Source organism: Myripristis murdjan, chromosome 22 (genome assembly GCF_902150065.1).
Source record: "Myripristis murdjan chromosome 22, fMyrMur1.1, whole genome shotgun sequence".
Classification (NCBI taxonomy): Eukaryota; Metazoa; Chordata; class Actinopteri; order Holocentriformes; family Holocentridae; genus Myripristis; species Myripristis murdjan.
The window spans coordinates 18,747,626-18,759,570 of record NC_044001.1 but is presented as its reverse complement, the minus strand read 5'-3'; the positions used below and the strand labels follow the sequence as shown (position 1 = coordinate 18,759,570).

The 11,945-nt window shown below is 41.5% G+C and overlaps 1 protein-coding gene across 4 annotated transcripts; it reads right to left on the bottom strand.

Annotated features, from left to right (window-relative positions):
- Positions 1 to 1,370: 1,370 nt before the first annotated feature.
- vsx2 (visual system homeobox 2) lies at positions 1,371 to 10,863 on the bottom strand. Of its 4 annotated transcripts, none has more exons than XM_030044933.1 (6): positions 10,522 to 10,863; positions 6,956 to 7,564; positions 6,542 to 6,626; positions 5,869 to 5,992; positions 2,939 to 3,119; positions 1,371 to 2,518 (listed from the first exon to the last, which is right to left on the bottom strand). In XM_030044933.1, the coding sequence occupies exons 2-6, from the start codon at positions 7,383 to 7,385 to the stop codon at positions 2,139 to 2,141; spliced, it is 1,200 nt and encodes a 399-aa protein (XP_029900793.1). In that variant the 5' UTR covers positions 7,386 to 7,564; positions 10,522 to 10,863; the 3' UTR covers positions 1,371 to 2,138. The 4 variants fall into 4 exon arrangements, with proteins under 4 accessions (XP_029900793.1, XP_029900791.1, XP_029900794.1 ...); XM_030044931.1 differs by lacking the exon at positions 10,522 to 10,863 and adding an exon at positions 7,985 to 8,294 and having other exon boundaries at positions 6,956 to 7,622; XM_030044934.1 differs by lacking the exon at positions 10,522 to 10,863 and adding an exon at positions 7,985 to 8,294 and having other exon boundaries at positions 1,371 to 2,455; positions 6,956 to 7,622.
- Positions 10,864 to 11,945: the final 1,082 nt, after the last annotated feature.

Sequence of the window (11,945 nt, the reverse complement as noted above, 5' to 3'; positions counted from 1 at the left end):
GCTTTTAAAACTAGGGGGAAAAAAACACTAATGCTATATCATGATATGGCATTTCATGTGTTGTCTTTTCATATGCAATATCATTATATATCATGATGTCTTATATGATATCTAGTGTCATAACATAATGTTGACATAATATCAATATGCCACCCAGCCGTAATGTCAGTATCCTTTGAGGGGTATCACTCTGGTGTCATTTGTGTCACCCTGCTGGGTGGCAGGAGGGTGAAATTCCCCAGTTTTATCTCTATTTACTATTTATCTCTACTTTTATCCCTATTTTAGCTTTGCAAGTTTTAATCTGCACCAAAAAAAAACACTGCAATTTCTGAGTTGGTGATGTTTCAGTCACAATTTCACTTCTCTAACCTCACCACTGCTCACTAATGATACCGTTAAAGTGGTCACTATGAAATACACCAATCAATGTTATTCCCAGGTGCAGTGTATCAACATTTCTATTACCCTGACATGCTCAAGTCCATTTCCTAGCAATCTTTAATTACTGTGTGTAAACTTATCTCTGTCAACAATGTAATTAGCAACCTTTTCCCCATCCGGTGACATTATGGTTCCAATTTGAGAGGCATTCAGTGCTGAGACATGCAGCAGCATACTGATAATAGTCATCCCTTGCCCTTTGAAAATGCTCCCTATTTAATTGGAATAGAACTCAATTGTGCAACTCATTAGGAAGCACCAGTTGCTAATAGAGGACGAGATGTAAAAGTGTGACACGGATTACGGCTTCTGTGGCCACATCCCTTATTGTGAATCAGAGTTCAAGTGGCCTGATAGAAAGTTTTATGCACATACTGGGCCAGCTCAGGAAAATGAAGATTGCCATCAAATAAAGCTGATAGACTGTGGCTGAGTGTTTAGATAAGAGGATGAAACAGCTTGAGTGTAGCCTGGTAATAGCATCTATCAAAGTGATTTGAATTCAGGCTGAGGCCATCCCACTTGGGGATGCTTTCACTATTTCTGCCATCCCAAAAGCACTGGTCTCCGAGTTTAATCTGAGATTGAAGGCTCTCAACTGCAACGGATTATAGGGACCAACCCAAGCATGCAGCCGGGGACTGTCTTCTAATGAGCCTGGCCAGCAGAGCAGCAAGTGACAACAAGAAGCTGCTTCAACAATGAGGGCATTTAGAGGCAACTGCATGCAGCTGAGGAGTTAATGCTTTGTTCAGGTGGTGGACAGATGAGATATTTTTGTTTTGGTTAGACTTCAGCTTGTCCCACAGCTTCCCCATCAGGAAATACCACTGCTGTATCTCATCATGACATCATTATGGATTTACATCACTGGCTTCAATCTAAAATAAAATAACTCTCCAAATAATGGATCACAGACAGCCACATTAAAAAGGTGATTTCTATTTAATGCTTGGTATTTCATATTATACATATTATGAAATGAAAACACAAACATTTTTAAGACTACAAGAAAATGTATTTCAAATTGTGCCTTTAGTGAGATATTGTTATATCCATTATGTACAGAGCAATATAGGACAACATTTACTTTCCGCCTCTCAAAGGAGTATTGTAGGTGGGATGGTTCTTACTTTAAAAGGTCACCTTCTACCAAAGTTGTCATTTAGTAACTGTACAAGCACTTCAAACAGGAAAGACATTAAAATGGATGCCATGAATGACATGTAGACCTTCAGAGATTGGCTGCTCATTGGTCATTAGTAGTCCTAATTAGTCTAATATAATAAACATTACTTGACTTGGTAAAATCTCACTCATGTGGTTCTATATATAGCTGTGGGGTGTATATATACTATTATTAATACTTTACTCCCATTCAGTCAAACTGATGTCCTTCTCTACAATGTATAAGCAACAACACCATGTAAGAAAGTTTGAAAATAAAACAGGAGAAGTGCATTGGTGTTTTCCTCAGAGCAGTAAACAGCTGATGGCCGAATGAGTTATCTTCTAGAAGAAGTCCAAAGTAATGCAGGCCAATTCAGAGCAGTAAACGAGGATGAGTTCAATGTGAGGAAAACCTGCAGGACATTGAATTTTGACAGATCTGAGTTAGTCCGTACACATGCCGAAAGCAGCCAGAGTGCTGCATTCCCTCATGAGTGTAACAGTCCTCAGGAACTAGATCGCCTCTACGGGCTTTTTGCCTCCTTTGCTGAACTCAAAAGATCGCTGGGCCTCTCCTCGGCCGCCTGCCTCTCCTGTTTGCCCTCCGGCAGTCTGTCTCGAGAAACCGTCCCCAGCACTTTGGCACTGTGCTCCTGCGCCTTGGCCCTGAGTGCAGCGATGCTGTTCTCTCTTAGTTCCTCTTTAGAAATGGAGGACTTGCCTTCTGACTTCTTCTCCTCTGCCTCAGTCTCTTCTGCCCTCTGAGCGTTGGGCTGCGGGGCTGCGTCTGACTTTCCTGTCGGTGAGGCAGCTGCTGCCTCCAAGGACTTTTTGTGCATCCCTGCAAAGAATTGCGGGTATTCAGATTTAGAATAGCGTCTGTTGATTGGAAAGCCATCTTGGACTGAAAATAGTAAGCAAAAATAGTTCTGATTTAGAATAAAGTGTTCAAATGAAATGGTGGATGGCAATGCATAATTCAGGCTATTCTGCATATAGTTTGGTGAAAAAAAAATTGTATTCGTTGCACAGAATGCACCGCAAAACTAGAATTCCTTTCATAAAGACATATTTAGCATATAAGCACATCTACAAAAGCCTTGAAGTAAGACACTGTGCCTCATGTTGTTGTGTCACTCACAGTACAGACTTAAAGACATTATGATACACAGTTTAAAATGTTCCAGTAATGACAGAACATCATTGCTAAGATTAAATTGAAACCTATAGGAAATGTCAAACCACAATCTGCAGTTGGGAAGAACTATTGAAAACAAGAATGTGTGTAAATCCTATTTGAATGACAGTGTGAAAGCAGCCTCACCGAGCAGCCAAGGGGCGCAGGACTCCATGATGCCATCCTTGGCAGACTTGAGGATGGACTCTGGCAGTGGGATTGAATGCCTCACCATGGCACCATACAGTCCGTACTCAGCCATGACGCTGCTGCGGCCCCAGCACTTCTCCCTCTTCCTCCACTTGGCTCTGCGGTTCTGAAACCACACCTGAGCGGAAAAAAAGAAAACACCATTACTTATCAACACTGGCTTCTGCAATATCACCAGCACCCATCATCTACGTGAACTTAAAGGAAAAGTTCACCATAAAATGAAAAATCAACCGTTATCTAAGGTGGAAAATGTAGGAGATGCTGGGGTAAATTTTGGATTTGAGGGACTACAGCATGATGGTCAGCTACAAGGTGCCTGGATTATGCGGCACAAGATTTTAAGAGAAATTTTAGGGACATTTTCAGCCTTGTTGAGTTGCAAAGCGATGGCCCCACTTCACTTCAATAGTTTAGCAGAGGGCTGTTTGATCCTATGAACCTCAGAGACTGTGCTGACACAGAGAGGACTGGATAATGACTATATTTTAATTTGTGGGTCAACTGTTCCTTTATGTAGCTCAGAGAGAACACCCTGTTTGCAGTTTGTAGCACACATCTCTTGTCCTGAAGGAAAACAATGAAGGTATTTTTTCTGTACACACTGTGCAAAAGCCATTCAGTTTTAGTATTTTCGGCACATTTAACAGTATTTGTGAATCTCTAGTGTGATGCAGGTTACTTAAGAAAACAGTGCTGCGCTTTGATTCAGTCTATTGATTTCCCATAAGGTGCTGGCTACAGGTGTGAGGAATCCCTGCCTCCTGCCACGACTTATCTGCAGCAACCTGTGGTGGCATATAGACGCTTTGACACATCAAGACATTTCACTTGGCCACAGCCAGCAACTGGTTGAGGCCCCAGGCTATCTGTCAGCTCAGCGAGAGGCCAAATTGATTGTACAGCACAACACAGGGTTGTTAAACAGTCTACTTAGCCACCTCTGATGGCTCTGTGTGGAGTGCTGAGGAAGGAGGGGCTGGCAAAAAAAAAAAAAAAAAAAAAAAAAAAAGATTCTAGAGAGGGGGGACAGACATTAAATTGAAAACGATCAAACCCGTTTTCAAGCTCTTTTTTCTGGTAATTCTGATGATAACCCTTATTTCATACAAGATACTTTTTTTTATGAGAAATTGCTTCTCTGGCCCTCAAAGGAAGCCAGTGTGGAAGCTGCGAGGAGAAGCGACCCTGGGGCACGCAGAGGCTGATTGAAAAATAAGTTAATTTCAGGCCCAATCGATGGTGGGCAGGCGGGCAAATATCACGGGAAATTAAACTAGCGGGACTCGAGGGAGCGACGCTATTGACCCGTGCTAATAAATTCAATGTAGTTATTTCATTTGAACTCCCTGCGTCTCTCCAGCACCAGCCAGCCTCCCGAGCTCGTCTGATTTAACTAATTACACTCAATGAGAAAATTGGGTGTTAATTTTATTTAGGATAGGAATAGGCCCGGGCTTATTTATTTATTTCCTTTTATTATTTATTCGCGGCTGCACTGTTGGAGCCCGTAATGAGAATGAGATTAAAAGGCACCCCGGCAGATGGATGGTCCAGGTCACACTGCAATCTTCTTCCGCCTTGATAGCTTGATTAGGTCGTTAGTGGCTCCTTCTCCGAGAACAAATTGTTTCACATCCAACTGCGCCTGATGAGAGATTATCTGCCCTGGCGAGGATGCTGCAGGAGAGGAGTCTTTGTTCCGACAGGAGGGAGCATCACTGATCGATTTACGTGGGCTCACTTATCTCCCCTTAAATATTAGAGCAGCAGAGGGGGGCAATCCGCAGTGTACAGTCAAATAGTGCCAGAGGATGCTGGGTTATTAGCCAAGCGATGTGTTAATGTGACATCGAGTCGGTGATCTTCGTGGGGAAAACAATCACCAATATACGCAAAAAAAAAAAAAAAAAAAAAAAAAAAATCAATTATAGCCTATTTTAAGGAAAAAATAACTAATTAATTTAATCATCACATCTGTCACATTGGTTTGCTTAGTTATGATCTATCATGTGGATTTATTTCATAATGATGTATGAAAGCCTGGAAAATGGTATTATGTATTCCACACATAAAAAGATGGGATTAGTTGGTCTTGCCTTCCACTGTACATCCCTGGTTATATCAATAACTCGTTAGCCTTTTAGATGCAATAAAATCATAAACATGTAAACTTCAAGTAGGCTAAGTAAGCATGTAAAATTCACACCTTCATTGAAACCAAAATCAAGCTTTTGTTTAGCCTGGTGGTGATAAATTCTTTAGTCTGTGATATTTTTTAGAGAATATTTCCAAAATGTCTTTATTCGTTGGGGAAGATGTGCATTCCATATTTTTACTGCCGAGGTAAAAAAAAAAATTCCATGATCCAAAGAGTGACACCAATCTTCAGCTTATCACTATTTATCCTGAAATAAAACTGAATAACCAGCTTATATTAATTTCCTACTTTCAGTTTCTTTCGGGGGCAACATCTCTGAAGGAAAAAGGGCCTACAAGAAAGCCAATTCCTTCAGCTCTATATGCGCCTGGGACATTTCAAATAACTAAATTAGCCTTATGAGAGCTCTGACAGAGAATCAACAATTCACCATGAAGGTTACCAATACATAGCGGTGATAAGGAACATTAACTGAAACAAATTAGACACATCGCTATATGTGCTTCAAAATAAAATCGCCCAGATATTTTGACACAGCCTCGAAAATAAAATAAAACAAAATAAAATAAAATAAAATAAAATAAAATAAAATAAAATAAAATAAAATAAAAAATAATGCAGGATCCACGTACAATGATCGAACGACGACAATGAGAACAGACCAAAATATGTTTAGGACATGCAGCTGGTTAAGGAGGAGAATTACCTGTATTCTGTCTTCAGGTAGCTCTGTTTTCATAGCCAGCATCTCTCGGGCGTAAACATCCGGGTAGTGCGCTTCATTAAAGGCCTTTTCCAGCTCCTCCAGCTGGTATGATGTGAATATGGTCCTGCAAGAGCGGGTACAAGTTTGGTAAAGTTGATCATATGCATTATGTCTAGTAGGCTGGTGCACAGGCATGTAGAAAAATTGTGTATATGCCTATTATTCAAACTAAAAGATAGTCCATAATAGTATAATGTAGGCTAAAATTACACTCAGGAATAACCCAACAAAACGTTAATAACAATGACATGGTGCATTTTCGATAGCAGAAATTTTCAAACTGATGTATAAATCTGCACTGATGTAGCCTACAAGATAATGGAGCAAATCAAATGAGAATAAAACAATGCACACTAATACTAGACTAGTGTTCTGGGTTCCAGACAAATCCTCAGCCTTAATAAGGGCAGGCCTAATGGAAGAAAATCCCCAGAAATTCTTCTCAACAACATGCCTATTAATGCAGTCAACAAACAAAAACAGTGTTCAGTTCCATAGCATCTTACAAGTCCCTGTAGAGTCCTCGATATTTTTATTTTTAAGAAAAAGAAATTTCTGAGAATGGCATTATCTCAAAAATATTATCAATGAATAACCAGAAGTAAACACTAACCGGTGACGTCTTTTCTTGCGTTTTTTGCTCTGGCTTATTGATGACTTTGACAGTTTTCGTTCATTGGAAGACAAATCCTCGGAGTCTGATTGTTATTATTTTTGTAAGAAAAGAGGAAGGCATACATGTTACTTCGTTATCACAATAAATGCTAACTGTAGGCTAAACTATCAAAATGATCAAATATCAGAAATATCTAACATTTGTTTGTATTTGTCAGTAGGCTATCTGTCACTTAATTTTTTAAAAATAAAAAACAGAATAGACAGAACTAGCAAATACAATTAATGTTAAAAACAAAAACAACAACCGTATAATAATAATAATAATAATAATAATAATAATAATAATAATAATAATAATAGCTAGGGATAAGATAGGCTACATAATAAACAGAAATTGATTTCTGATCACCTGAGCTGGCAGACTGGCTGGCGTCCAGCGGCCCTGCGGATCTGCTGTGGGGCTGCAAGTGAACATTTTGTGCGTCAGACAGCACAGTCTCCAAAAACGCTGGTTGGCTATAAAACGACGGAATCCCACCGGGGCCGATTAATCCCATCCCGACACCGACACCCACGCCAGCGGGGCCCAGCACGGACCTGGCGGCGATCAGGTGCGCCCCGGCCGGCAGAGACTCCAGAGGGCTCCTCGGGGCCGCGGACGGCTCCTTATTCAGCCCCAGTATCTCCTGGATGCCAAAGCCGGTGCACCTGGGCGGCGGATGGGTTGCGCCGTTCTTCGCCTGGATGTGATGGCTGTTACTTCCTCCGATCGCACCCAGAGAGGTTTTTTCCGATAAATTCAAACTTTCCGACAGCACGGCGCCTTGTTTCCCCGTCATATTGTCTTAGAAGCTACTTCAAAGGCCTATTTCTTATTTTATCGTCTTGGATGGTCCCCAGTGCATGATCCACTGTGTAGCACACAAGAGCCCTGTAGAAAATGGTCCTTTTATCCAACAGGTCCATCCCAACAAGAGGCAGGACTCAGCAGCCAATCAGCTGCAAGGATTCAGGATTCCTGTGGATCATGGATGCATTATGCGCCCTCTCGGATACATATATGCATTTCCTGAGCACTATAGCATATGGATAAACGAGAAAAGGATTTAGGCTCAAGAGAAAGGAACGGACAAAATGACGGTCCTTAGGCTGCAGTGCGAAATCCAAAATGCTGAGAGTGAAATTTCCCTTTCAAATTAAAATGATAGGCCTATCTACCACTTTTTAGACAGATGCAAATATAAAAAGAAAATAATATGATACGATCGTCTACAGGAATACTATAGACATATTATAGTAATAACAAAGGAGATAAAATTCCACATGTAGCTGGATTACAAAGTCAATACTGGGAACCACATAAGAACATTATATTATTGTGACTTTTCGTTATGGCTACAGACTTAATTAAATAGTCTATTTCACACCTCTTACTTACCTTTGAAATGCTGCATGCTTAGAAAATTACCTCAATCTCCTAGAATAAATCATAATATATTGCCTTTCGCTGAATGGTTTATATACACAGCCAGCTATGATCTCTCTGCCCAACCAGTGGCTCACACGAATGGATAATTGATCTCCAGATGCTATGGGAAAATCATCACACGCAAATCAAAGGCCCTCCCAAAAACGACAGCTGGACGATATGAACCTACTCTCCATGCTTGGCCCTGCAGACTGCTAATCCCACCACAGCACAGGCTACAGAGCAGATTAAATCACAGGGAAATTTCCTCGGAGAAAATGGAAAATGATAGAATATAGGACACATAGTGGAAGTAAATAAACGAATAAATAAACAACTAACTGTTAACTGTTTCATTAAATCAAAATAAATGATAACAATAATGATGATGATAATAATAATAATAATATATTGGTGTGTGTGTGTGTGTGTGTGTGTGTGTGTGTGTGTGTGTGTGTGTGTATATATATATATATATATATATATACAAAGAATGTGGCTTTGGTGGCTATGCACGCAACCTGATTGTGGGGAAATAGGCTGCAGAGCTACCATAACACATGCTCATTATAATATGCATCAGTATTATGCATATCCTAATAAGCCTATTTATTTTGAGTTAATTAAAAGTTATCGTCCTACTCTACAAAGCATGGAGTGAAGAAGGGCTGAGACAGAGACTACAGTTTCTCCTTCATCGCGCAGTTTCTGTCAGTGCTGGATTGTAGCTGGTAAGGAGAAAAAAAAGGCGCAAATTGTCATCATTAGCCTACCTGTCCTTATTAGCCTATTTATTGTATTGCCTGTGTTTTTGAATTTGTTTAGGAGTAAGAGTATTCGAACCAAAGTCGGATGGAAATTCTACGTAGACATGAAGCTAATTTATGATGACTTCAAAAACATTTATTTTCATGTAAATTGGTACCCATTATCAAAGTGATACTGATAATACAAGCTTTTGCATTATTACTAGAGTCTATAAGAGGGTTGGCTACCAAAGCAGGGTAGCAGGATCATTACATCATTTCATCACTGCACAAAGCATGAAAAGAACATCTCGATTGCATCAGCTGGTATCAAACTTAAGAGGCTTACTAAAACTTCCCTCAAACAATTATTAACAGATTATCGCATCTTCACTGTCCACACGCAAAATAAAGCAGCCCCGCACTGTTATGTTATGACCTGTGAAAGAGAAAGTTTAGATTAGGCCTCGAGGCCTTACACAGAAAAAAGCAGCGCAATGACCGATCTGCCTTGCAAAGTCATATTTTATATTAAACAGTGGAAATTGAGCTAGGCTACTGATTAAGAAGGAGAAAAATATTACTGCTGCAATTAGTGAATGACCAGTTGAAACTAATTAGGGCCTATTTAGTGGAAATTCCATTAATGAAGAAATCAATGTTATTAGTATATGCTAATGACACATCAGCCTGTTGGGATCAACCTATTTATTAACATGGAAGGGTGTGAGTCAGGATGACCTGTCAATTACAAGCAAGTTACTGCCCCCTCTCACTCCATCATCGCTTCTGCTGCAATCTATGGAAGCTTTTTTGTTTGCTGATAGTGAAACACTCTGCTCCTCTCTGTGTGGCTTTTAATAATCCATCTCCCTATGAAAATGAGTGCATCCTGATTTACATGCAGAGGAGAGGCTGCCTAATAAGGCTCTAGATTAAGGGAAGATTTAGTTCAGTCATTCGTGTAGATTGGGTTGCCCATCAAAGACCGCAGGATCTGACGGCTGCAGATTAAAAAGCAAACAGCTGTTGGAAAATTTTTGTTTATCTACCCCCTTCCCCCTCCTCTTTCCCCCTTCTCTGCTCCCTTTCCCTCTACCCATTTCTGCTGTGGCATTTTTAGACATAATGTAAGGTGCTCAAACTGTCCTCAGACCTGGGGTCATCATGGGGCTTTTACAAATGCTTATATTGCCCACTGATGTAAACGGACTTGCAGCTGTCCCCAAAACAAAGTAAAGCACCAGTTTTAAAAATGAGAGTTAGCGCGGTTATACAAACAGTGCTGAGGTGACCCCAACCGGCCCAACCTTCAAAGTAGCTGCATACCTGCAGCAGGACATAAAATGATAAACAGGTGTATAAGCAAAAAAAAAAAAAACGCCCTCTACAATGAATATCATAGATCCTGCCTGCTTTTTGATTGGAAAAGCCAGATAGGTATTTGACATAATGAATAGATGGAGAACTTTAACTTTGCTAGAAGGTCACAAGATGAGGGGCTTTTCACAAGGTTGTGCATGCCTGAAACATAACTATGCATTAGGCCAGCCCCCGCACATTTAAAGTGTTGATGATGAATCACTGATGCTCAACTTGCCGCATGCGTCCTATAGCGGTATGAGCTATAAGAGAGTGTTCTACCACTTCCCTGCCAACATCTCATGACCCTTTCCACTCACATTTCCCTCGCTCCAGTGTAAAATATCTGCCTTTTTCCAGACAGACTGAGTTTTTTTGTCTCCAACTAGCACATCTTACCAGACACTGTAAGGTGACGGATCCATGCAAACTGGTGACTCAGCCACTAGTGCTGAATCAAGCTGGATCCTCGGTGTTGAAACAGGCTGCAGGCAACTTGATGACAGCACACATCTAGAGCCGAGTCAGGGGAAAAACTAAAGCACAGCCAGAGGCTCTGCTCCTCCCTTTCTCAAAGCACTTGCAAGGGCGCGACGTGATGCCCCCCAACGCAGAACAAGTTTGCTTGCCTCAGCTTTCTCATGGCTCTCCCTACAATGGCGTGTTTGGTAGCTGCCCGTCGACATTGCTTAATTAGGCGAGGAGTTGATTAATTTGCACTAATTGACAGCTAATTTAAGGCCTTAGGGCACATCGAATTGACGTTTGTCGGGACATTGAGGCTCTGTGAGGTCAAGGCAACGCACTGCGGATGGATGGAGCTGTTTTTTCTCCATATGGATGACCAGCTCCGGGGGGGATGACCCCTTTCTTGAGGAGCCTGTTTGGGAGCTGGAGGCTGCGGGTGACGCGCGGGCACCAGTGCATGCACCATATTGTGGATGTCAGGTCGCTTACCGTGTCAGCGCTCAGTAGACTGATCAGTGTTCATCAGTCAACATCAACAAGTGAGCTCTCTAAATGATTACAGGCAGCAAGGTCACCTTTTTGTGTCAGGCTGACAAAACTGAAACCCTGGGACAAAAAGTACAATACGTACATAAATATCATACAAAATATGTATTTATTCTGGGATATGCATATTACAGATTATATAGGCTACTGCTCCCCCAGTATAGCCTACATTCCTGCCTTCATGGCGCCTGTCCCAGGACACTCACTTGAGCGCGCACACATACACACACACTGAGGGACTGATGAATTATATAAATAATCCATATTTTTTTTTCGGAGGGGTGAATCAGGGTCCGTGTGAGAGGCAGGGGGTGCAGCCACTGAGGCAGTGGCGGCCTCTGTCCGTGTGAATCGGAAAGACGATTAGGGGCTTATTAGCGGCCTGCGGAGAAGTGTAACTTGTTGGGAGTGAGCGGCCAGAGCCCCAGCGACATCTCCAGCCGAGAACAGTCCGAGGCATTGTCTTACCTAATTATGGCGGATGGACTTCTTTTTGTTTCCCCTTCGGCATGCCTGTCTGATTCTCTTTTTGCCTGGCCGCTTGCTCCGGCAACGTTGGAAGTGTGCTAATTAGAAAAGAAATGGTCCTCGTAATTATGTCAACTCTCATTAACTGCGATGACAATGAGCAATATTATTTTTACGCAATGTTTTGTGTAGGGGACCCTACTTCCAATGCTCATTAAACGGGAAAAAATGCCCTGGTAGACGGGGAAAGCACTCTCACGTCGGAGCTCCTTACATGTCCAGAGCCGAGGAGGTGCTGCACTTTGTGGAATGGCAAAGGCATGAAGTTATTGCCCTAATTA

Coding starts and splice junctions, on each gene's coding strand:
- vsx2 (XM_030044933.1), bottom strand. CDS start 7,385: ATGACGGGGAAACAAGGCGCCGTGCTGTCGGAAAGTTTGAATTTATCG. Junction 3,120..5,868: donor TACCTGAAGACAGAATACAG/GTAATTCTCCTC, acceptor TTTTCCGCTCAG/GTGTGGTTTCAGAACCGCAG. Junction 2,519..2,938: donor CTGCGCCCCTTGGCTGCTCG/GTGAGGCTGCTT, acceptor TACTATTTTCAG/TCCAAGATGGCTTTCCAATC.